The following is a 24,582-nucleotide window of genomic DNA, read 5'->3' as shown; positions in this document are numbered from 1 at the left end:
AGAGAAGGGAAGGATATTAATACTTGACTGAATTTAATCTCTCATGAAAACACTTGAAGCAATCCTATTATAAAGTTTATCACAACTCCAGAACTTTAAAATGAAGCGCAGCCATTATAAAAGTCACAGCAGAGAAACTCACAGAGAAGAAAAAACACATACCAAAAGAAGACTTGAATATTTCATAACACTTAAAACAATATATGCTCAAGAAGAAAAGCTTCCAGGGTATCCTTGACTTCAGGAGGAAAATAATAGTGCTGCAATAAATACATCTTTATTGGTTTGAAATTGGTTTGAAACTATGCTGATGTAATTTTTACAGAGTTTGCTAATCAAAATCATTAAAATGTTCCTTCTTTCTTGTTTAAGTAGGCTACATGTCACATGGAAACATGTTTTTTTTTTTTTTTACCAATTCAATTAAAATTGAATGTAAAGCAAAATAGAGATTTTGGATTTCTAAACAAGATCCTGATCATTGGCCTGTATTGTTAGCTGCTGCACCTGCTAAGAATTTGTCCTTTGCACCTTTTAAATCATCCAAGATAAAAAAGCCCTATGTGTGGGAACTCTGTATCCTGATGAAGACCATAATAAATAGTATAAACGTATTGTCAGTCAGTATTGAGATAACCTACATTTTTATTCTTTAATAAAATATAAAGAAAAAATCTACTTTCTTACTTATTATGACTCCACCTGGATGTCTGAGTTCCTCTCTGCAGAATGATTAATGTTTGTACACAGTTTGATAGAAGGTGACTGTCTCATATAAGGGAAAGTTTATGTGAGTACATACAGTATAGTTAACATCGTCGACCCGGGTTCGAAACCCGCTCAGGGCAGGTCACAGAACAACATAGGTCACATAGATATATAGATATGAGATGATTTGTGTCGTAAAGATTAAAAGTTAATTGGTTTGATATGCAGCTTACATGAGTGCAATGCAGACAGTTGTTGTAGAGCACATTTACTCAGAGTGTGTGCTGTTCAGTGAAGTGTATAGTCAAATTCTTAATGAGGAAGAAGTGTTTGACATAGCTAGTTGTTTAAATTGGGTATTGAGATTAATTTAAAGTTAACAAGAGACAACTGTAGCTACCAGTTTCTCCAGTACAGACCTTTCTTTCTTTTTACAGTCGGTACAGACACTGAAACCAGGTAGCTACTGTTGATGTTGGTCAAATATTATTTTCTGATGCATCAAGCTGACACATAAATCTAAACATAAGGTTTCTAAGTACAGTACATATATCTATATTATATAACACTCATTTGTTTATTCCTATAGCTCTATTATTAAACATATTACTGGATTATTTCTTGTGTTATCTCACCTATAATCATTATTTGTTCATTGTCACATGAGGAAGTGGAACAATGTCGCCCTCTTGTGGTTAAAGGAGAAACCTCCCGGTGTGAACTATGAACCCGGAAGTAGTTTACTGTGTTTTTCCGTGTTTTTCTGTATCACACGTGGGGGAACATTTAACAGCACTGGGGCAACATGGCTGCGTGCAGTGTGGAGGAGCTGTTGGCCAAAGCCGAGCAAGACGAGGCGGAGAAGCTGCGCAGCATCACGGTCCACAAGGAGCTGGAGCTGGAGTTTGACGTGGGGAACTTGTTGGCGTGCGACAAGAACAGGATCGAGTCCCGGGACTTCAAGGAGCAGAAGAAGGAGGACTTCCTCCGGTCCTTGGCCCGGGACAACACTCAGCTCCTCGTCAACCAGATCTGGAAACAGCCCACGGAGCGCGTCGAGGAGGCGATCGTGGCCAAACTACCGGAGCCCACGACCCCGCTGCCCCGAGAGAAGCCCCCCCCGAAGCCCAGACCCCCGACCAAATGGGAGCAGTTCGCCAAACTGAAGGGGATCCAGAAGAAGAAGAAGACCAACCTGGTGTGGGATGAGACGGCGAAGGAGTGGAGGAGGCGCTGGGGCTACCAACGGGCCAAAGACGACACCAAGGACTGGCTGATCGAGGTGCCGGAGACCGCGCACCCCGACGAGGACCAGTTCGCCAAGCGCGTAAAAGCCAAGAAGGAGCGCGTGGCCAAGAACGAGTTCAACCGGCTGAAGAACATCGCGCGGGCGCAGAAAGTGAAGATCCCCGGCGTGGGGCTGACCCCCAAAGCCCAGCAGTCCAAAGACGAGCTGACCCGCGCCGTGAACGTGGCCAAATCCTCCACGGCGTCCGCGGGCCGCTTCCAGGACCGGCTGCCCAAAGAGAAAGCACCGAAGAACACGGGCAAGAAGAGGAAGTTCGAGCCCCTCATCGGAGACTTCTCCACCGAGAGGCAGAAGCAGCTGGAGCTACTGAAGCTCATGGACAGCAAGAAGCCCAAGCTGGACATCACCAAGGCTGTGAACAAACAGATGAGAGAGGAGGACAGAGAGGAGGCCGCGGCCAGATACAAGAAGGGAGGGAAGAAGGGACGCAAGGGAGGGAACATGTCAGGGAAGGGGAAAGGAAAGGGTGGAGGGGGAGGGGGTGGGAAAGGTAAAGGTAAAGGAGGAAGACCAGGTGGGAAACCAGGTGGAAGACCAGGAGGAAGAGCAGCAGCAGGAGGAGGAGGAGGAAGAGGAGGAGGTGGAGGAGGGAAGAAGAGAGGTGGGAAGCACTGAGGACTGTGACCTCCTGCATCTGGCCACATCTGGTTGTGCCTTGGACTTGGACACTCGATATGAAAAGACTTGTTTGTTTGATTCATCTGAACCATGGGTGTGGTGTTGTGATTGTCCAGCTTTTCTGTGGCTCTTCCACTTCCTGTAAATGAGTTCCACTGTAAATTGGTTAATGTAATATTAATGTATAACACAGATTACAGTTTAATCTTGCAGCCCATATTAAAATCAGTTGATTTTCTTCTCTCTCCTGTTTAATTCAGTGCAGAATGGATGTCACCTCAACTATAAAAGACATGGAGTAGAAATTTTAAATAATGAAAAAGCTTGAAACTGCTTTTTGTTTCCTGGTGTCATGCAAGAAATAAGTAAAATGATGGTGTTTTTTCAACATCATCTTACTCCAGTTTCTCAAATGTTAGTCACTTTTCTAGTGTTTCACAACATTTAGTTTTGGGCTGTTAATTTGCACTTGTTAATGTGAAATGGTCTGAGTGAGTACAGGACGCACAAATGCAAATCACTGTCATAAAAGTTAATGCATCAGAAGTGAGCTTTCTGTCAGTGACATACTAATGGTACCTGTTGTGCTAAGAGGAGGACTCATAGTGTTAAAGCAAGTCAAAAAATATATTAGACACCAAAACATTAAGTGAATTATAGACTATTTTTTAATTTTAATTTTCATCACAGAGGAATCTACGTGCAACAATCAACAATCTTGTAAAAGCTCTCAAAAATATTTAACATTACACTTTTCTGTCAATTGCACTGTACAGAGCAGAAGCTGAGAAGGCAAGTTTACCATTCTCATTAAAAACAGAGAAGTATGTAACACAAAAGGAAGGATAACTATTTTATTTAAGAGGTGCTCGAGTCTTAAATTTGACAAATATTATATATCCTTATATTGCCCGCACTGCTCTGGAAGATCTCAAATTTATATCCCTATTACTCAGGTTCTTTAAATTCAGCTGCAGTAACAAACCAAAGGCACATCAGCAAAAGACTAAATGATTAATGGAGCCGTGATGTTTGATGTAGCTACAGCCTCTTAATCCCATTTTATCACCTTCTTCTGTGCTTTTCCTTTGCAAAACATGGAGTGCACAACATATATATTTGTCACAGATATTTTCTTTGTACCTGCCCAAATTGTCTTAACAGATAAACGCTTGAACACTGAGTGCTCGTGTGTTTTCTTCTTCCAAGAAGTAAACATTAGATCAGTTTTCTAAGCAGCTTAGCGGTGGTTATTGGTTATGTAAAGGTTTCACTCTGGCCTGCAGACATCTCTCTGAATTAGGAGCAGTGAGAAGTGTCAGATGGCTCTCATCACCTGCATTTGCGCTTATCCTTAATCCATTTAAAGTAGTTGTTAATCATATTATTTGAACAGTATTTTAGTCTGTTATAAATTCATTTGTCTACTTTGAATAAGAGTTATCTATCAGGGGATATAAAGCAACAGAGTATTGTGCAGGACTCCTGAGGCTGCACATAATGAGGCTAATGAGTTGTCTCATCCATTTACAGGTGTTTCCTCTTTCAGTGCACAAACACACTTCTTGCACAGGCTAATCCACGGCCGCCCTGACAGGATTTCAGTCTTATTTCCTGTTGACAGTTTGTACTTTATAAATGTAGATTTGTTACAGATAAATAATAAAATTCATTATACACAAATGTCATCTTTCATAATTGTTGCAGGTTTGCACAGTAAAACTTCCGGCGCTCAGACACGATGATCATCTGGCTGAGTGATCTCTCTCCTGTTACTGGATGGATTTTATTTTAAATGGCAGACACAAGCTCAAGCTCAGAGGGGAGAGGGGAGATGGTGTTGGTGTATGGTGGTGTTAGGTGGGGTGAGGGTGGTGAGTGGTGGGGGGGTTCAATCACCATCTGTTGAGCAATCCGCCACTCTGTCCCAAGCCCATTCATCTTTGTCCCTGCTCACCCAGGCCACTGGAAAATGGGACACAGTCAATAACCCTAAATCAATCAAGCACTGTTGATGAGGTAAAATTATGAATTCTCATCTCACGCCAGGGCGGCAGTGGCAGTGGCCTCTCAACTTATCCCGCATGTGACCAGATGGTGAGGGAACAATAGGCACTGGCATGAAGATGAGGTGGTCAAGCATGATGACAGGGATGAAGTCCGCCTTTTATTCCACTGATTGACCAGAAATTCAAATATGTAGTCGATAGATCTGTGATATTTAACCTAGAAATCAAAGAAATCTGAATCATTTGTCAAAGAATCACACATTTTTCTGCTGCAAACTCTGCTGTTCGTGTGTGTTGCACCCTGGGGTGGGATGTGTGGTTGCTTGTGTCCAGCTCCAGTCAGTGCTGCAGTGGATTAGTCAGCTGCATTTATTTAAAGGTAGTGGAGAGAGAGAAAGAGAGAAGGAGGCAGAGAGTGAGAGAGAGGGGGAGCAGGAGCCTCGTCCAGTGTGCAAGTTTCAGATCTTCAAGATGCAGCGTATCTACATGCACAGCAATGAACACTTTGAAGTCTTCACCACTGTCCTTGCTCCACAAGGTGAGTGAATCATATCTGCAGTGAAGCGTGGCTTAGCATGACATTATTTACACTGCTGCTCAGAGAAACATGGCAGATGATCAATAAATAATGGGGCTAAATCTTTGTTTTTGTTTCTTTCTGAAGGTCATGTCTTGCTCTGATACATTTGTACATGAGTTTATGAGAGGATTTAAATAAGTGTAAAACTAACCTTCTGTTTTTTTGCTGATTCATCTCCACTTTTAATGGTTAACAGGGAGGTATCGATACAGAGCAGAAGCTGAAAAGGCAAGTTGACCATTCTCATTAATATAAAAACCTATCAAATATTCATTAATAGAAAACGTTGTTGTTGAACGCATGTTGTTAATTTTTCGCATAGAAAACAAAATTCCCAAATTGATGGGGTTGACATTGATGTTATGCAAGGTCAATCAATTTCCTGTAGCTCCATTATGTGTTTCATTCATCTAATTCCTGTGACAAACATGCACCATATTTAGGTGGAACAGATAATGAAGAGTAGACCCAGATTTAGGGTTTCTATTTCACTGCACAGCAGTTAATCTCTGAGTCTTGACACATAATCCTCTCCATTCACTGACTCTGACCTGTGAACTGCAGAGACCACTTGGACACAACAGCTTTTTAACATTAAGAGCACAAAACAATGCAGCAGAGCCACAGTGAATGTAAACAGTGGCGAACGAGCATGTTGAAGTTTGACATTCACAGCTGAGAGGTGACGCAGGCTGCCACTCTCCCTCTGTCCTTTAGATGGTGGTGGTGCACAGCTACAGGCCCCACTGGCCAGATGAGCTGGAGCTGTCTCTAGGTGACGTCATCCTGGTGCTGTCCAAACATGAGGAGGAGAGGTGGTTTGGGCGGCTGCAGGACGGCCAGCAGGGCTACTTCCCCGCCTCCTGTGTGATGGAGCTGAGCCAGGTTGGTTTGCCTCCTGAATGTGCGCAGCAATGCTGCATGACTGGACTGTGCTGCTGCTGCTGCTGCTGCTTCATGTCCAAGTGTAGACATTATGTTTTATACTATGATCAGTGGGATTGTGCATGAAAAACATTATTCTCTGCCAAAGACAGAACAATTGTGATGATTTAATATCAGATATTTTACATTTTGGGGTGGTAAATGTTTAATAAATAATGATGACTGACAAGCTTTTAGCCAAAATTCAGTCAGGACATGCCAGTAACACCACCCCTTGAGTTTAATTTACTCCAATGTGCTACTCAGCAAGTGAAAACAGGTGTATTATGTATGCAGTGTTGTGTTTTTCCAGCCAGTTCAGATTAACCAGAGGCCACTTCTGTATGACAAGGGCCTCAACACAGTGTTCACCCAAACTCTAACCAGTACAGAAGTGTTTTAATCTGAACTGGGTTGTAAAAAATAACTGGGGGTCTAATATAAAGGGACATTTAGGGGGCAGTGAGGCTTCGAGGGTCACTATTAAGTTGCATGATGGGAAATGTAGGATCTAGTGTTTAGGAGTTGAGTTTGTTGAGTCTGAAAATCAGGATCATTTTTGTTTGTTTAGCCTCCACCTAATAATACCAAATCATTTTTGTCATAATGTGATTGTCTTAATCTATTTATTAAATATGATATAACAGGTACTCAAAATTATATTTCTATAGCTCCCTAAGTGTCTTATTTACATATTATATACATACATATGGGAATGTTTTGGTCATTAGTGTGTTTTGCTGTATGAAAAGACTGGATATATTGTTATGTTTAGCGGGACCACAGATGATATAGTGACAAACACAGGCTTAACCATAAATTGCTCAAATAAACATAGATTTCTGTTCCACAAATGTCTAAATAAAGAAAAAGAAAATACACCAAGATAACATGTTTAAGGTGAAAACCACAGAGCAGCGAGAAGAGGATATCAGAGACAGTGTGGAGGTTATTTCAGGACATCAAGATAATTTTAACACAAACACACTTTGTTTCCTCCCTCAGCTGAATCTTCCTCCCAGAGGCGTGCGAAGGAGCGTTTCACTGAGAGCCTCCGCCTGGGACAACGACTCAGGTGCACGCATCAGATATGTAAAGTAAGTGTAAACACACGCACGGCTTTCATCATAACAAATACATATCCACCTCAAAAGCACACACATCATGCACACGCACACACACACACACATACACACACACCACCAGGCATCCAGCAGCTGTTCCCTACATCCCCCATCCCCGAGTCCCATCCCACTGCTCTCCGCCCAGCGCCCCTGAACAGGTGGCCCCTCTCGTCCCTCATTAGTTGACAAAGCACACTGATTACTAAACCCCCAAACACACACGTACATGCAGGAGTACACACACACACACACACACACACACACACACACACACACACACACACATAGGGACACACACACAACCACACACACTAGTCAATCCCCTCTCACTACACTGCATCTCATTAAGGCTTACAGAGGAGGGAAAGGAAAGACTTTGGAAATGTTTGACAGAATGATCTTATATAATAATTCTTATAATAATATAATTTTCCTAATGTATTGTCAGATATTAAGCATTTAAAAAAAGAAAAAAAAAGAAATGTTGAATCTCTTAGTTATAGCTACAACAAGAGCTTTCTGATCGGCTACTGTATCTATCTTGCAGTTTGTGTGAGTGTCGAGGGTATTTATATTTGACAGCCTGCCATGAAACTTTGCTTACACAGATAGACTAACACACACACACACACACAAACACACACTACACAGAACCCTCTGTACAGCTCGGTGCCTGTCTTGTCTGCTAGCGGTGGAATTTGGGTCACGAGGAATAAACAGGGCCTTTGTGTTTGTTATTTCCTCTTTGTCCCCCAGTGGACACATTCTGCAGGCGCTCAGGAGGGGGGGCCGAGGAGGAGGAGGAGAGGGAGGAGGAGGAGGAGGAATGGCACTGGATAGGGGCCAGGGTGAACGTGAGGGCCCCTTCCTGGTGCGCAGACCCCAGATCCCTCAGCCTCAGCCTGTGGCCTCCCAACCTCCGACACACAGATCCCCGAGCCTGCTCCACAGGATTTTGTCCAAGTGCCGGAAAAAGAGTGAATGCCAGGGAGCCACCAACGGGGCCTTCGAGGGCGACTAGGGGGCCCTGCGCTTTGTCCTGGGTGGCTGAACTAAGAGGTGGTGGGTGGAGGAGTTGTGGGGTGAAGCTTCTGAAATATTGAAGACAGGTCTCGAATGTCCCGATTTGAGCAAGAACCTGTTGCCAAATCTGGTTTCTTGACTTGGCTGCATTTCAGGAAACACAAGGTCAAATCCAGCCCAGTGCCAAATGTCCACACACACACACACACGCACGCACGCACACACAAATTAATGAAGTCACTGAAGGTGTTTTGCTAATTACATCTGATGGGCAGTCACACTGTGACATCACTGATGGGGGTGTGGCCAGAGGTTCAACAACAACCTAAAGATTATTATGTATTATTATAATTAAAGGCTTTGGAGAATATATAATCACAGTCACTGCAGTCATAAGTGTATGAGGGTTTATCCTTTTTCTACAACAAATGTTATATCAGTTGTCTGTTTCATCTGTCATGTGTCTTTACCTCATCTGCATATGTTAATCTGTTTATATGTCTGTATATACATATATGGATGTGTAGTAGGCCTATAATATTGTAAGTTATTATCATCATGGTTATAAAACCAGCAAATGCCTACAGTACCAGCTAACATCTCTTTATTTCCGTGGAAACATGCCTTAGTATATTACCTCATACTTCATTTTCCTTTGAACACCCTGGGCCTCCCTCCTTTTTCACAGCGCCGGAGAGAGAGAGCTCTCTCAAGCGAGAGGAAGTGTGATTGAGGCCTGCTGAAAGCCTCGCCAAAGGACCAGGGATTGTGCCGGTTGCCCCGAGCAACCACAAAGCAGCCCTCAGAAGTCACACGTATAGTCTTCTTCTTCCGCGGTGCCTCCCAGCGTGTCCCCGTAGCTGCGTCTCTATAGGGTGGGCTGTAGATTACCTCCTCGCAGAGGACACAAACACCAAACCTAATCCTAACCTTGGCCTTGACCTCCTCCTCCTCTCCCACTGTTTGATATAATCCTTTGTAATAAAGGCTGTAGGAGGCAGTCACTCTGGGGCCAGTGTTTGGGAGGCATGTCTTGCACAGGGAAGGGCGTAAATGTTACACACACACACATACACACACACACACACACACACACACACACACACACACACACACACACACACAAAAAGACAGCACCACTGGTCCCCTGAGCAAACTGTGATTCATGAGGAGAATATCTGAGAGGGCTTTCCACTGTCGTTACTGTTACGGCTTATCTCAAGCTCTATTTCCGTAGGAATTACTAGGAATATCTTGCATAAACCAGATTACAGATTTTAACAAGGTTTTCTTAATGAGATATACTGTAATATGCAATATGTGCATAAATAAGAGCTGTAGCTACGTATCTGATGATAGCTGAGAATAGCACTCTCTTATATGTGCTTGACAGTGAATTATTCAAATTCAGATAAGGGCACATACAAAATACAGCAAGTCCTGAGTCGACTGGGATCCTGCAGTGTGAGCTGGGTTACCTCACACTCTGCTGACACACACAAGTGGAAACAGTGACCTATATTGGGCAGAAAGGCCAGGGTCCAGTTTTAACACACACACACACACACACAATCCAAGGGCTGTGCACTCTCCCGCCTAAAAGTGTCCTATCCCTGCTGTTTTGTGCTGGGTGTCTTTGGGGGAATGGGGGGAGAGGGAGAGAGAGAGCGGGGGGAGGAGGGGTAACAGGGTGCCTGCCAGATGACTGCTCTGTCAGCCCTATAATGGGCTGCCATCTGCTGTCTAGCATACACAAAGGCAAACAGTGTGTGTGTGCGTGTGTGTGTGACACACAGCGAGAGCGAGGGAGAGAGAGTTTGTGCGCTTGCTTTTGGGTGTGTGCTCAGAGGCCTGCAGGCCCAAAACACATGAAAACACAAACACACACACCTTAAAAAGGCCATTAATGGATATTGTTACATACAGAGGAACCTGCTCAGGAAGTGGATTGTAGATTGAACATTTCAAGTGTTTGTTATCATACATATATGAGAATAAATAGATTAAAAAATGCTTTTAGTAATCCTTAGAGAAACAGCTCTGCAAATCTAACAAGCCTGTGCACAACAGGTATCTGTCCATGTGTCACAAGTCACTATAATAGATGGACTGCATCCTTTAAATACATGCACGAAGCATAAGGTGGAAAGGCTGCTGCCAATAACCAATTAAGAGGCAAAAGGTCCCTGACATCTTTCAACTCTCAGTGTGGGTCAAACAAGAACAATAGAGCCTCTTGTAGGAGGATGAGAGAGAAGGGAGGACAGATTGATTAAGTGGACATGGCGTGCATGCGGTGCCCGTGTGTTTATGTGCGCATTGTTTGCATGCGTGTGCACCGCTGCTCCTTCAGCATAAGGCAAGTCATCACGTTTCTTTGCCTCCCTCCATTTGGGGGGCAATTGAGTGAATGGGCCTGTAAAAACCAACAGCCCCGAGGACAAAGGAGCCCGGGGGCATTAAGTCATGGGTGAGTGGGCCCCTTTAGGGCCAGCAGCTGACCCTGTGGAGAGGCCTCTTGTTCTGATGGAGGGGGCTCGTGTCCCCTAAACCCCAGGCCAAGTTGACAGCATCCCAACATATACATACAGACATTACAGGGGGGGTGTCATCTTTAAACCACTCCATCAGTCAGTCGCACCCCAAATCACCTGCTCGACTGTCAACTCCACCTGGAGAAAAGCGGCAAGATGTAATTAAAATCGGCCGATTTCCATCTCCATTTTCCCCCCTCCTGAAGGAAACGGCTCTCAAAAAAGATCATTTTTTTTGGCAGGAGCTCAAGATGTTGTAATGCCCGCTGTGAGCACGTCAGAAAAACTAAAGAATGGTCAGAAATCTTTATTACACGGCAAACACCCTGTAACATACGCTAATTTGTACTCGGGGTGTAAGCCAGAGAAAGAAAGAAGGAAAAAAAGAAGAAAAGGAAAAATACAACACAGGAAATTAACCATGGAAGTCATGCAACAGATGCATTTATTTTTTCCAAATTAAGTACATGGTCACAAAGACAGTTGGCAAGATTTCTATGGTACCTTGGTTATGAGTTCAACTGAAAAAAATGCTACAAAATATTGCGCAAGTGTTACATCTGTGATTCTCCTTGTAAATGAAAGCAAAGTCCAGCATCTTGTGTATCTTGTGTATTGCTCATGCATAACTGCAGTAGTATATGGCAGATGCTACTATCCTGTCTATGTACTTAATTCCCTCAAAAACCTATGATGTTACATGGCCAAGTGTTGTTAACATACAAACATATTTACTTGGATTTTTTAACAAATGGAATGTACAAACACAAGTCAAACCAACAAAAAGAACACGCAACACAAATATTTACAGATTAGACACATCGAAGACACCGGATTAAAATAAAATACAAATGTCTTGTGTGGATGTTAGTCTACTTTCTGTTTTAGAGCTGTGATATACTTCTGATCTTTCCTCTTGATCTCCTTGACAAGATTCCCTTCTTATTCTCACTCAAATGCCTAAAGCAGGATAATCCAGATTATAACTAATACTGGATCCATTAATGCCGATAATACAAAGACCATTTATAGCTGTAGTGTTACTTAACCAGATTATCGAAAGGTTTGTTTCAGGATGGTTAAAAAATTTTGTGTTAACGCGGAAGCACAGTGCAGCAGTATGTTTCTTCAGTCACACACAAAGTCATGTGTATTTACATTATATTTTATAATGAGTGAGTGGCAGGGAGGAGAGGTCTTGCTCAAGGGCATTTCAGCAGGATAAAATGTTGTTGACACACTTCGATGCTGCGGTGGTCAAATTTAGATCTTGTTCTGAAAGGATGGTCTGTGTTAGCTGTGATTTTTTTTTCTTTTTTCTGTTTTTGCCCACAGCCATCTGTCTAAAAATGTTTTTTACGCGAGGCGGTCATGTAGTGTATTTACACACATTTGTCTATTTGTCTGCAGCAGAACAGGAGAAAAGAACAAGTTAAAACCAAGCAGCATGATCTTAATGCCAGCATTCATTACAAAAACGAGGGAGACGTCCATCTTGCACGCACGCACACAGACACACACGCACGCACACAAAACCAAAAATAAAAATAAAAGAGGACAAAAGCTACATCATCAGAATGAACAAACATTTAAAATTAAATGATGAGTAAAAAGTGCAATTTGTCTATGATTAGAGGTCGGAGATGGAGTCCTGCTACCTAACAGCGAAGAGAACATTTGAATCAAAGGAAGAAAAATGTCCTACCTATATGTTACAACGTCACAGATTCAACTACACAATGATAACTTCGAACTAGATCTGGCCTGGTGAGGAAAAAGAAATTAACATTAAATTAGTGGCAGTGCATGTTCTTCTAACTTGGAGAAATGAAACTGAACGGTAGCCCAATCCTGATTTTGAAAAAGACAATAAAATTCTTCAATAATTTCTCTTAAATGTTTTTTTTTTAAAGAAATAAATAAATTAGTAGACATTAAATAAATAAAACCTACAGCCTTCAAATAAAAAGTAAATCCTTCTCGACCAAATGCCTGTTGTAAAACACTGATGATATGAAAACTGGTCAGTGACGCATTGAAACTACTGACCACAGCAACGGTGACCATTCATTTTGTATGATAGAGAACTGCTTTTAGTGTAGGTGAGGGTTTGGAGGCTGTTTTGTCAGCAAAGTTAAACTTCTTTAAAATAAAAAAAAATAAAAAACTCATGGTATCCGATTTATATTAATATCTAAGCTTTAGAGCTGTCAGATAATAAATAAAACAAAGAGAAATAAACATAAAGGTACCCTTCCATACTTGAGGTTCTTACACATGTACATTGCAATGAAATACATTCAACCGATGTCTCGACGGACACTATGGCCTTGGAAAGGAAACGTTGCGTTGTTAAAAAAAAGAAAGAAAAAGAAAAACAAGATACCATCACAAGTGCTATCCAGTTTGCCCTTAAAAACATTGCGCCTTTCTCAGCAGCAAAATCGACTCAGTAGTGCAATACTGACAGCTTCCTATTTCCATCCTCAAAAACTTCACATCACCATGGATAAGCATTCAGCAATGTAGCGCTGCCGGCCCAGAGAAACCACGTACCTTTAATGTTGTGCTTCTAATTCAAAAGCAATGATTAATAAAATATTCTGGACTGCTCGTGTGTGTCTGTGGTGTGATTTTAAGAATGCATGGGTGTCGGTAAAAAGCTACAAGTGCTGCATGTACATGTACGTGGTTTCTATCTGGTCGCAGCAATAGGGCAGTTTAGCAAAAACAAGTTGGAGGAGATACAAAATGAGTAGCGTTACGTCATAAAATGTCTTTTATGTTATTTAAACAATATATTAACGATATAAAACTCAGAAGCAGCCACTGCTAGTAATAAACACTATTCCTAGAGCCTACGGAGTGTGCAGCTTGTTTCGACGTTACTGACTAGTGCAGGGGGGAAAAAAAATCTAGCCTTTTTCATACCTGTACAAAACTGCTCCCGTAGCCAAGCGGTGTGTGTTCAAAAGGAAGCACAGGACGAGCTTATAAACAACAAAGTACTCGGGCAGTCACCTAGAAATGTGTTAAAAAAAAACAATACCAGCAGCCGTGCCTTTTTGTGGACATCCTTGGCAGTGCATTTCTGCGTCATATGATAAAAAATAAAACTTATTTGTCTTCACTGGATTGTCTCTTACAAGATTCAGTGGAGGTTTTAGTCGTTGGATGGGCGTTGTAGTGTTGCCTGCGCAGCGAAGGGGGGACGGCTTTAAAGCACAAGGGCCCTTGAGGTAGAGCCGGACGACGGGTAAGGGTTCAGGTACTGACGGGCCTGTTCTGTCATGATCAGCTGGTCCTCTGTCTTCCCATAAACCACCGCTTCCCACTCACTCACCTGTGGAGAAGATCACCGACAGTTAGAATTACACAATCTTGGATGAAACAGTTGACATCATATTGTTTAATGCATAAGCATAAGGCAAGGCAATTTTATTGGTATAGCCCATTTTTACAACAGTTTGTCTCAAAGGGCTTTACACAGCATCATCTGCTGCTAGTACTCTGTCCTCTCTTATATTTATGCAGGTTGTTATCTGTTTTCTTATTGTTGTAACTGCTTCAAATATTCTGTTTTTTCTTATATTTACGCAGTTACCTTCCTATTGTTTTCTGTTTATCTGTCCATCTTTAAATGTGAGGCCTATATGGATGGAAATTAGCTTTGAGCTAAATCCAGCATATTTACATGACGTCATGTGTGCATCACCAATTTGTTCATTAATGTGCATTGTCCTCGTCAAATAAATGAAATGAAATAGCAACATCCTCTGTACTCAGACCCTCACATCACATCACAGGCAAAACTCCCAAGAAAACCCTTTTAACAGGGAAACAGTTGGAGAAACCTCAGAGGGAGCAACAGAGGAGGGATTGGTCACCCAGGACAGGCAGACGTGCAATAGATGTTGTATAGAGACAAGAAAACAGTTTACAACACTGAATATGAGAAGACATGGGAATGGTTAACAAGAGCTGATGAAGGCAGATTTCTGCCATGGCTGACGACCCACAGATGTGTTGAAATACCTGCACTGCAGCGTGTTTTGGTGTTTTGTGAGAGGTGGGGAGCTTCTTCACCCGTGGGCTGGTGAAGCGATTTGGATGCACAGGGACGAGCGAGGGCTCCTCTCTCAACGGGCGGCTGCACTCCTCTTGCTCAGGGACAGGGCTGATCAGCGAGGAGCCTGTCATGACACTTTCTTCTGGCACCTGCAGTGTGACAATAAACTTAATTCAGACACAAAAGCATTTTAAATGTATTTCAACAACCAGAGGCTGAATCAACAGTTCAGAAATGTGTAGCTGAACTAATAATCTTAGCTAAGTGTCCTTGAAGTGTCTTACTTGTGCATTGTTGAGCTGCTCTTGAAAGAGTTGGACATTTAGGCAGTCTTTCCCCCAAGGGTCTAGCACAAGGGATTTGCGCACTTTTCTAGCTGGGCCATCCATCTGAAATCAAAGAGCCAAGATACAAACAGTAAATCCTCTTTTTCCATCAACGGTAGAATTTCAATTTCTATTAATTTCACTGGAGATGTCTCATGTGGAGTGAAAACAATGCAGCGCGTACATTGTGTTTCCATGCTCTGTAGTCTTGCTGGACGTCTGCTCTGTTGAAGATGTCTGCTCCAGTTTCCTGCTTGAGAACTTCTCGGATGTCCTCCTCTAGAAATGCCAAAGGCTGCGGCTGAAAAACACAAACAGAGGCGGAAATATAACCACAACAGCAGTATTTAAGGATCGTAAATACAAGCATACAGATAAATGTTTGACATCTTACCTCCATCTTCAGGGGCCCATGCATTTTCTCCTGAGCTGCCAAAGCATTTTTGAAAGGAGTCGGGGTCCTTGGGGTCGGGATCATTACAGTTTTGCGGAATTTGGGGGTCCGGGAGCTACAGAGTTAACCACAAAAAGTTATTAGAGTACGCTCGTCCTATCTGATTAAAATTTTTGTGGGAAATATCCAAAAACCATAGTGATGTTAGCATGTAATTATTTACCCGTCATTCTCTTTCTGGTGCTTGGGTGTGGTTTCTTTGTGGACCGGCGTGTAAAGGAGGCACCTTTGGCTGCAAACAGGCGTTGAGGTGAGGGCGGGGTTATCCAGATTCAGATGCTCCACCCCTGATATGTTGCAAAACTGAGGGAAAAAAGCCACATAAGGCACGTTATAGTCACATGACCGCAGCATGACTGGATTATGATATGTGAATTAAAAAAAGAACAAAACATTTTGTTTACTCGTGACGGGGTAAATGGCAGTGACTTTGTTGGTGTTTTCTTGGGAGAATTTGAGATATTTTCCAAAAAGGAGGAGCAGGTCCTGTCGCACAGCGGAGACGGTTCGCCCCTCTCTCTTCTCCTCCTCCTCCCGTTGGACGCTTGGGAGGGTTTGGATGAGCTGATGGGAGTCAGGGCGGCGCCGCTGCCCACACCGAACGAAGCACAGTTCTTGTCTCGTCCTGAAACGGCGGTCGATGTGTTGACTGCGTAGCCCACTGACGTATCCATCGTCTTCTCCTGCAGGAGGGTGCTGTAGCCCGCTTGGTTGTGCCTGGGCGGTGTTGTCGCCTCCGACAGGTCAAAACTGGCCATGTCGCTCCATGCGCTAGGATCCTGCAGTGCAAAACACATCTACAGTAGATCTTTAATACATTCATGAGCGTTTTCAACTAATTCAACTGGAGATACACTGCAAAAACTCAAAATCTTTCCAAGAATATTTGTCTTATTTCTTGTCAAAATGTCTCATTTCTAGTCAAAACTAATCTCTTTCCACTTAAAATAAGACGCATCACCTACAAATTATCTTGTTTTTGATCAATTTTCACTTGTTTCAAATTAATTTTCACTTGAAATAAGTAGAACAATCAGTGAAAGCAAGTTTTTGTGCTTGTAATAAGAAAGAAAAACTTGCTCCATTATCAGATTTTTCTACTTATTTCAATTGAAAATAAGCTTGAAAGAAGTAAAAAAAAAAGTGTCTAAAACAAGCTACTTTTTATGTGATGAGTCTTATTTTAATTATAATGAGATTTGTTTTGACTGAAAATGACATTTTGACTAGAAACAGGACAAATATTCTTCTTAGATTTGGGGTTTTTGCAGTGTACTTTTTGTTTTCTGTCGTGCTCCCTCTCACTTACGGAGTCAATGAGCTCCATGGTTTCTGCAAACTCTGCTATCTGCAGGGTGGAGAGCACAGTGCTGGCCTCCACCGCCAGGAACTTGCTGGGAGAGACAGGAAGTTGCGCGGAGGGACCCTGGGGACCTGTCCAGGGTCTTCTCTCTGCCTGCTCCTCCAGGCTGCTGCTGCTTGTGGTCAGTGTGTCGTCTGACACGCCGTCTGACCAGTACTGCTCCAAGCTCTGGGGGTAACAGGAGGGAGACAACACTGGTGTTAGATCTGTGGCTCCAGCAGCTGATTTGATGTGAAAATGTTTTGTAAATAGCATCAAACTTTAAACAAGAAAGTGTGGAAAACACTGGGTGATGCTGTAACATGCACTGGTGTCCAGAGGTCTGAGACCACAGTGGATGCTGCGGTATCTACCCAGTCTTGACCAATAAATCTTGCAATATGAAGTCTGTGAAGAATGGGGTAGTGAATGAATACAGTGAATGAAATGTAAAAACAATGTCAGGGGGAAACAGAGGAGGAACAGGAGAGACAGAGCGCTTGGTTCAAAACCAAACTTCTGGCTGAGCGTGGCCATGGGGACTGGGGTTGGGGATGAGGGAGCAGGTTCATGTTGGGGACAATGGTAATAGGGGGGTGGAGGTGGCTACCAAGCAAAGCCTCAGGCCAGTCTGAATGAGTAGCAAGATGGGGAAGGTAGTTACTATAGCAACACTACAGCAAATCAGGCTACAGGCACGCGTATGTGTGTACCAGCCTTGTTTTCACATGTATACACTGCAAAAAGTCCATCACTGAGTCAATCAAGACTTGAGCTTTAAAATCTTCTTTTCTTTAAAGTGAGGTAAAGTAAAGTGAAGAGATAGGATTTGGGAATTTTCTAGAATCAAATATCGTATTTTTTGAAGAATCTAATCAAAAAAAGGCAAAAAAGAAAATCTAATTGAGGAATATTTGTAAGATTGTGCCTTTATCTCACTTTAATTTGATTTTAAGACTCAGTTAAGTAGAAAAATTAATACTAAATTGACCCTTTTTACAGTGTATGTCAGCTATAGACACAGGCGGGCTATGCTGGCTAAGTATGCTAACACACATTCGGAGTGTGTTCTTACACATGGACCTCTGCACTGCGCTTGTCGCTGGACTTCATTCTCTGCTGACATAAGCAGCAGCTCAAGCTCCTTAATTCTTTGTTCTCTGTCAGGATCATCCAGGCAGGATGGCTGGAATAAACAAATGTCAGGGAGGAGAGGTCGAGAGGACAGGAGGAAAGGAAAGAGTTAAGAAAAACCAGACAAAAACAAAAACAGATTTACACATAAAATATTTACGGGATCAATTGAGATGCATCCCCTTTTTTTTGTCAGTTATTGATTGTTAGATGAAAATAACAGGACATTCAAGTATTAGACTTGAAGTCCAGAGTTAGCAATCACAAGGATTATCTACAGAAAGTCCAGAAAATAAAGAATGTGACAAGTTTTCCCAACTGGCATGCAGAGAGATCCATAAAGACTCACCGATACGAAGCCCGAGTTTTCAGAAAGACTGTCCATCACATGTCCACTGTGAGGATCAAACGGATATCCTCCCATCTGAAACACAGAGAAACACGTCCAGGTAAAACTCACGGAGGACAAAAACAAAAGAGATAAAAAGCATCATGTAATGAAATGTGCGAACTGAAAGAGGACCTGGTTGGGCCCAAGTATGGACAGGGGACTGCGATCGCAGCTCTGTGTCTCTGCTGGAGGTGGAGGACACAGCCTGTGGTGGCGTCTCTTCGCTCCGCTGTGAGAGGAAGTCAAAGTCTTGCTGTCGTCTTGCAGGTAGCCCTCATGCTCCACCTTCCTCCTCATGGTGGAGTTCCAGTGGTTCTTGATGGAGTTGTCTGTCCTGTTGGGGAGAAAATCAAAATTTTTTTTACTCAAAACTCATATCCGCAATCAATTACCATAAATGTAGAGAGAGAGAGACATGTGAGGTTGTATTTACCGTCCAGGAAGTAGCTTGGAGATCTCTGCCCAGCGGTTGCCCAGGCGTTTGTGGGCTTCGTAGATGATTTGATCCTCTTCCTGAGTCCATGAAGACTTTTTCACCTCTGGGTTGAGGTGATTGTGCCATCGTTCACGGCACTGCTTTCCAATCCTGCCCTGGAGGTGCTTCGCGATCACTGACCAACGCTTGGGACCGTACTTGTGCACCAGGTCAATAACCTATACAAACATGATCATAATTATTCAATAATAACATTATAATCCACACACTGGTGCATATTCTGTTTGTGTTCTTTGTCATTTGAAAGGATGGAGTAAGACTGTACATGGATTCATTCAAACTACTGCTTTGTATCAAGAGGGAAATCATATTTTCCTCTTTATGTATTTTTAGCCAACAGCAGCTCCGGTGTTAAGAAAACTTTGCCTGTAGCAGCAGAGCTTGTTTCTGTTCCAGTTGAAAAATGCTGTGATGTCATTACTGGCAGCCAAAGCCCTTATTGATAGCTCTTTGTTTCTGTTATGATGCCAAGATTTCACAGGAATGAAACACCATTCTTGACATTCTTGGAGAACAGTGATCCATTTAAGGAACGCATTGCTCATCTCAGAGCTGCAGAAGACATTAGAGCCCGGTTCTGTACAAAGAAGGGCTCGGCTCGAAAACTAGTGACTTGGAAGGTCTGTGTTTTATTACGGATGACGTAGTGGAGAATTGACTTGAAAACAAGAAGCTGGGGCGGTGAGTGTTTTTGGCGGGAAGGAAGCCCGCGCGTGTGCACAGCGCTGATGGTCTGAAGGTAAAAGATACACTGCAGAGTGTGGCTTTTTATATTTGTGTTGTGTTCTTTCACTTATCCTAAGCTCTTAACACTCCCCGCAGCTTCCTTCTGTCTCACCTATCATTTACCTATTTTGTCTGTCTAGAACAGGAACTCCCAGCTCCTCTTACCTTTTGATCCTCCTCTTTTGTCCAGGGTCCTTTCACCAGCTCTGGGTTGAGCACCTTCTGCCAGCGGTGCTGACACTGGCCATCTGTCCTTCCCTGTGGCAGCGACACACAAAGCGTAACACCTCATTACACCACACCACTGCTTCACAGTTAGACCTGCTCCTCCTGACAGCTGTAAATACATCTCGACTCTCCGGACACTGCACACATGGCTTCACCGAGCAATGAGATATTGCTCTTAATTATCACAATGCAGACATGTTACACTGTATACGTACGGGAAAAAAGTTGGCTATTAATTTCCAGGAGTCAGTTCCATGCTGTTCAACAAGCTTTTTCAGCTTTTCATCCTGAAAACAGAGAGAGGCGGGAAAGTGAAAGAAAAAGAAACAGAGTGACATGCTTAACACAATCTTATTTACAAGAAGACAAAGTACAAAGTCTCAATTTCACACAATCAAATAACCTAGAAAACTCCTGTGAGTGCAGCCCTCGCTTGTGTCGGTAATAAACTTACCTCATCACGGGACCACTTTACTTTGCACAGCGTCTTTTTATCTTTGCTCTTCTCTTTACTCTCAGGATCTGTGGAGTGCAGCTCTTCATCCTCGTCAGTGCTGAAAACACACAGGACAGGACAAATGTGGAAGAGAGCAAAAGAAGAACAGGTTTTATTAATAAGATTTCTATAGAAGGTCTGTGAATAACTGCTGTACCCTGATTAGATTAGACCATCTGCAGATGCATACATGGAAAGCTCGCCTCTCTCTTAATTTGTCAGTTTAAGCGAGTAGAAAGATGTGGCTACTGGAGTTCATGGGAATTTTATTCGACAAGCTCGTATTGAAAGTGAGAGCGCACAGCACGCTGTCTGCATCTAAGTTAGTGAGTGAACTGGCCGGTTGTGGTCCGGCACAGTTTGAAAGTCACAGCCAACACAAGCAATAAAAGGTAATAGAGTAAAAGGAAGCACAGAGGATTCCAGTCATTCTAGTGCGGCTAAAAATGACTCAAGCAACATGTTTTTACTACTTACTGAGTGCAACAGGAAGAACAGTCACTCTTTTATTTAGAGGTAGGACATGATGGGGTTGAACAGAACCACGTCAAGGTAAAAAAAAAAAAAAAAAGGAAAGTAATGCTCATATATGACTATATTGAAGGGCACAGAATTCCTCTTTACTGACACAAGAAGTTGGCAGCGAGCACTGGATGGCCTGTGTTCCCATAAAACTTGCTGCTGGGCAACACTTTCTTTGTGGTAGAGGAGCAAACTTTAATAAATGGAGGACAAATTAAGCTCGCTGTTCCCAAAAAAGCTATTATTACCATAGAGCAAAACTTAGCAATCACACATGCACAGTGTGTATGGATTAGGCACGAGGGGAAAAGACTGTTTTCCTCAGGGCTCGTATCAGACTGAGGATGAAAGCTCCTCTTCACTGTGGAAACTTCAACACACCAGCTGAAACTCTGGTGTGGTCCGATTCCCTCACTAGAGCAAAAGCAAAGTGGGGAAATGAGTCTGGACCATAGGCTGAGCAGGAAAGGAGGGGCAATGAAGGGGCTGCAGGAGAGGGGGCGATCCCACATCAACAGGCTCTTTCACCTCCAGAGGTGTGCGAGTGTGTGTGTGTGTGTGCGTCATTGAGATGGAGGAGGCGGTGCACTGGGGTGTGGTCAGGGGGATGGCAGAGCACTAACGGTCCAGTGGTTCAAAAAGTTTCAAAAAACAGACAGACTTTATATAAGCTGCTTTTCACGTTTTGTTTCATACGTCATTTCCCCACTTGAAATAAATCCCATGGGACCAACCATATTTTTTCTGCATAGGTGAACAGGATCCTCACCTCACCTGTCATTAACAGGTAATGGGATGTTCTGAGGTGTAGGATGTGCAGAACAAACTCGTGAAAGAAAAAACAGCCAATCATTTCTCTCCAGATGTGAAGACAAGGAGGGGTATGTAGTTAAGATGAGACATAAAGACCTACTTCAAGATGAACAAATATAATCATCATTAAAGCTTCAATTAACGAGTATTCACATTTTTGATGATCTGTGTTAAAATCTATTTACAATAAATTGCTTAATTTGTAAAATGTCAGACAATATTGATTAATGGTCAAGGATCTTCAAATTGCTTAACCCAAAAAGTAAATTAATAAAATAATTTATAAGCAAAATGTTAAATAAAAGCAGCAAATCCTCACATTCAATAAGATGGAACCAGCAAATGTGTGGCATATTGCTTGATAAGTGGCCAATCATTATCAGTTCATTATCAGTGTAGTTTTCAGTTGATATTATGTTGATCAGATAATCTAATCATCCAATAATAATAATAATGATGACAATGAAGGAATGTCTGATCTTATACCTATGTGTGTTTTTGATAATAATTATGACACTTGATTATGAATGTACTTCATTTCATCCACGTAGCCTAAATGTAAACAACCTGTATTCTGCTCCTATTGGTCATTATAATTCAGTGTTACACGTACAAGTCTCACCACAAACACACATCTGTTCTCTCAGGTACTTTTCTGAAACAGCTTAGGAAACCCTGGGACTTTCCCCCTACGACCTCTTTTTCACGTAGCAGAAACACTAGTGGTCAAATACATGTAAAAACAGCACGTATCTTATTAAATCAACCGCTTGATTTGAGAGCAGAATGACCTGGGGGAAAAGAAACTTTCATTTACTGCAACTTCTATGGCTGAGCTGTCACCTTCAAATAAAGTGTTTCCAGTGCTGCTGATGTTACATAACCACTGTTATGGGCAGCGCGCCTCCAGTGCAGAACAATAACTATTACTTTATAGCTTGTAATTTCTGATAATACTGGCATGAATAACACTGTAATCAATGTTTAAAACAACACGTCTCGGGATATTTTGCATGTTAGGAGAGGTACGTATAGTTTGCCATTCATCACAATATATAATATACTTATTACAGGCGCTTCTCATTCATTACGTGTAAAGACAGTGTAGCTGTGCAGGTGCACATGCATCAGATGAAATGTGCAGCATGAATGTCCACTCTACATTAGCAGCCCCTCTGATCCAAAACCACCTGATCTTTTTTTTTTTTTTCTCACAAGAGCTGCACAGAAGCACCCTCGACAGTGACAGATGGCTAGCGCCGCGACCAGATAATGAAAACAGCAGCGCTGTAACTTACTGTTACTGCTGGCACCCACCTGCGTGTTTTCATGTTGTCCATGACAGTGAGTCTGCTGCAGGATGGTTGAACCTTTTCAAAGACGAACCTGTGTTTGGCAGCTCTCTAAAAATCCACATTAAGACACGTGTATCCATAGAAGAAGGCGCTGTCAGTCATCGTTGGTTTCTTCTTATGAGCCGTGGCAGTGTCCAGCTAGCATTATCCGGCTAGCTGGCGCGCTAACTTATTTGCACAGTCAATAACATTAAGCTCTCTCGGTAAAAACCTTGCTTGTCGTCCGTAACATCCTTTTTTCCAATGGAAAGCGTCGCTGTGTCTCTTCTGATATTTCTCCCTTACAATGGAAAACGCGTTAAAAAATAAATAAAAGAAGCTGATATTACAATGGAGAGGCTTAACACGTTCCTCCCATTGCTCTCTGTCCGGGCTGTTTCTATCTTTACTCTTCTGTATTTCTGTTTGGCGTTATGATTTTTGTCCATCCCGCCGATTCTCGCGCCCAGCCCTCTGCGCAGGCGGCCTCGCCTCTGATTGGTCGAGAACGGGGCAGTGAAAAGGAGAAGTCGGAACTCGAAGCTGATTGGCCACAGATGAGGCAGCGTCGGCGTGTGATTGGTTTAGAAGTCGGAGGCGGTTCGGTTTCATTGGCTGAAACGTCTGCGGGAGGCGGGTGTTAGTTGAGACAACTGTACTGTCACCTTCTGCAGTTGAATGGATCTTTTCATCGGGGCGGTGGTGGTGGCTCAATGTGGGGCGCCGGGGCTTTCAGGGGCCTCCTTCAGGGAATACCAGGAGGTTTCAAGCCAAGAAATATCACTGGAAGCAAGCACAATGAATCTAATCTTCAAATCTGTCCCTTAATCCACTATTAATATTAAACAAAACACATTCATAAAGCATGGCGCATAATTCTCCTCTTTTTTTTGTATGAGGATGCATGTCTGTATTGGAGTGTGGATGGATTATACCCCTTTATATTTTTTTGTTTGTTTGTGAGATCAGTGGCTTTGCAGTATATGAATTATTATATTAAATCATGTAATCATTGCATAATATTTTAGGTTTGAAATTAATGCAAAGGCTCTGGAGAAATGTTTGCAGCATTCATTCTCTTGCACACCCACGATTCACTCATTCAGCTCTTTTGAATTGTATTCTGCTGACCCCTTCTGGACAAAACTTTCTGCATGGGTTATTCCTTGTTTAATGCCTAAAAAGCCACAAATACAGTCTTTTATCACCGATATGTGTCTTGTTCATATATTATCTCATTGCAATAGTTTCACAGATCCCACTTTTCCTTTTGATTTATCACAGCATCTCTGGTTGTTGTTCGCCTGCGTGCAATCAGCTCTGGGCAGGTAGGTCGACTCAGGACATGTTTTTTTTTTTTTTTTTGAGGCGGTAAGTGGTGCATTGCGTCTGTATGAATTTTGACATGTCAGCACTCGAAGT

The 24,582-nt window shown here is 42.6% G+C and overlaps 3 protein-coding genes across 6 annotated transcripts; 2 read left to right on the top strand and 1 right to left on the bottom strand.

Moving 5' to 3' along the window:
• Positions 1-1,496: 1,496 nt before the first annotated feature.
• Positions 1,497-2,873, top strand: rrs1 (ribosome biogenesis regulator 1 homolog). Of its 2 annotated transcripts, XM_085763305.1 has the most exons (2): positions 1,497-2,543; positions 2,577-2,873. In XM_085763305.1, exons 1-2 carry the CDS (start codon positions 1,514-1,516, stop codon positions 2,630-2,632), a joined length of 1,086 nt encoding a protein of 361 aa, XP_085619431.1. In that variant the 5' UTR covers positions 1,497-1,513; the 3' UTR covers positions 2,633-2,873. The 2 variants fall into 2 exon arrangements, with proteins under 2 accessions (XP_085619431.1, XP_085619428.1); XM_085763302.1 differs by having other exon boundaries at positions 1,497-2,873.
• Positions 2,874-5,026: 2,153 nt separating this feature from the next.
• Positions 5,027-8,690, top strand: LOC146966563 (uncharacterized). Its single transcript, XM_085763141.1, has 5 exons — positions 5,027-5,182; positions 5,421-5,452; positions 5,942-6,109; positions 7,154-7,245; positions 8,029-8,690. The coding sequence occupies exons 1-5, from the start codon at positions 5,116-5,118 to the stop codon at positions 8,291-8,293; spliced, it is 624 nt and encodes a 207-aa protein (XP_085619267.1). The 5' UTR covers positions 5,027-5,115; the 3' UTR covers positions 8,294-8,690.
• Positions 8,691-11,251: 2,561 nt separating this feature from the next.
• On the bottom strand, positions 11,252-23,596 carry mybl1 (MYB proto-oncogene like 1). 3 transcript variants are annotated; one of them, XM_085763277.1, is made up of 16 exons: positions 23,144-23,596; positions 20,450-20,549; positions 20,211-20,282; positions 19,933-20,025; positions 18,979-19,199; positions 18,678-18,879; positions 18,504-18,578; positions 18,096-18,206; positions 16,988-17,209; positions 16,083-16,475; positions 15,842-15,981; positions 15,619-15,733; positions 15,409-15,525; positions 15,183-15,287; positions 14,865-15,047; positions 11,252-14,172 (listed from the first exon to the last, which is right to left on the bottom strand). In XM_085763277.1, exons 1-16 carry the CDS (start codon positions 23,164-23,166, stop codon positions 14,047-14,049), a joined length of 2,298 nt encoding a protein of 765 aa, XP_085619403.1. In that variant the 5' UTR covers positions 23,167-23,596; the 3' UTR covers positions 11,252-14,046. The 3 variants fall into 3 exon arrangements, with proteins under 3 accessions (XP_085619403.1, XP_085619404.1, XP_085619405.1); XM_085763278.1 differs by having other exon boundaries at positions 16,083-16,457; XM_085763279.1 differs by lacking the exon at positions 18,096-18,206 and having other exon boundaries at positions 12,159-14,172.
• Between the last annotated feature and the right edge of the window lie 986 nt (positions 23,597-24,582).

This window comes from Trachurus japonicus, chromosome 20 (genome assembly GCF_045865225.1).
Source record: "Trachurus japonicus isolate A0001 chromosome 20, Traja_1.0".
Classification (NCBI taxonomy): domain Eukaryota; kingdom Metazoa; phylum Chordata; class Actinopteri; order Carangiformes; family Carangidae; genus Trachurus; species Trachurus japonicus.
Note: the sequence above shows the minus strand (reverse complement) of the source record. Positions and strands in the feature narration are given on the sequence as shown.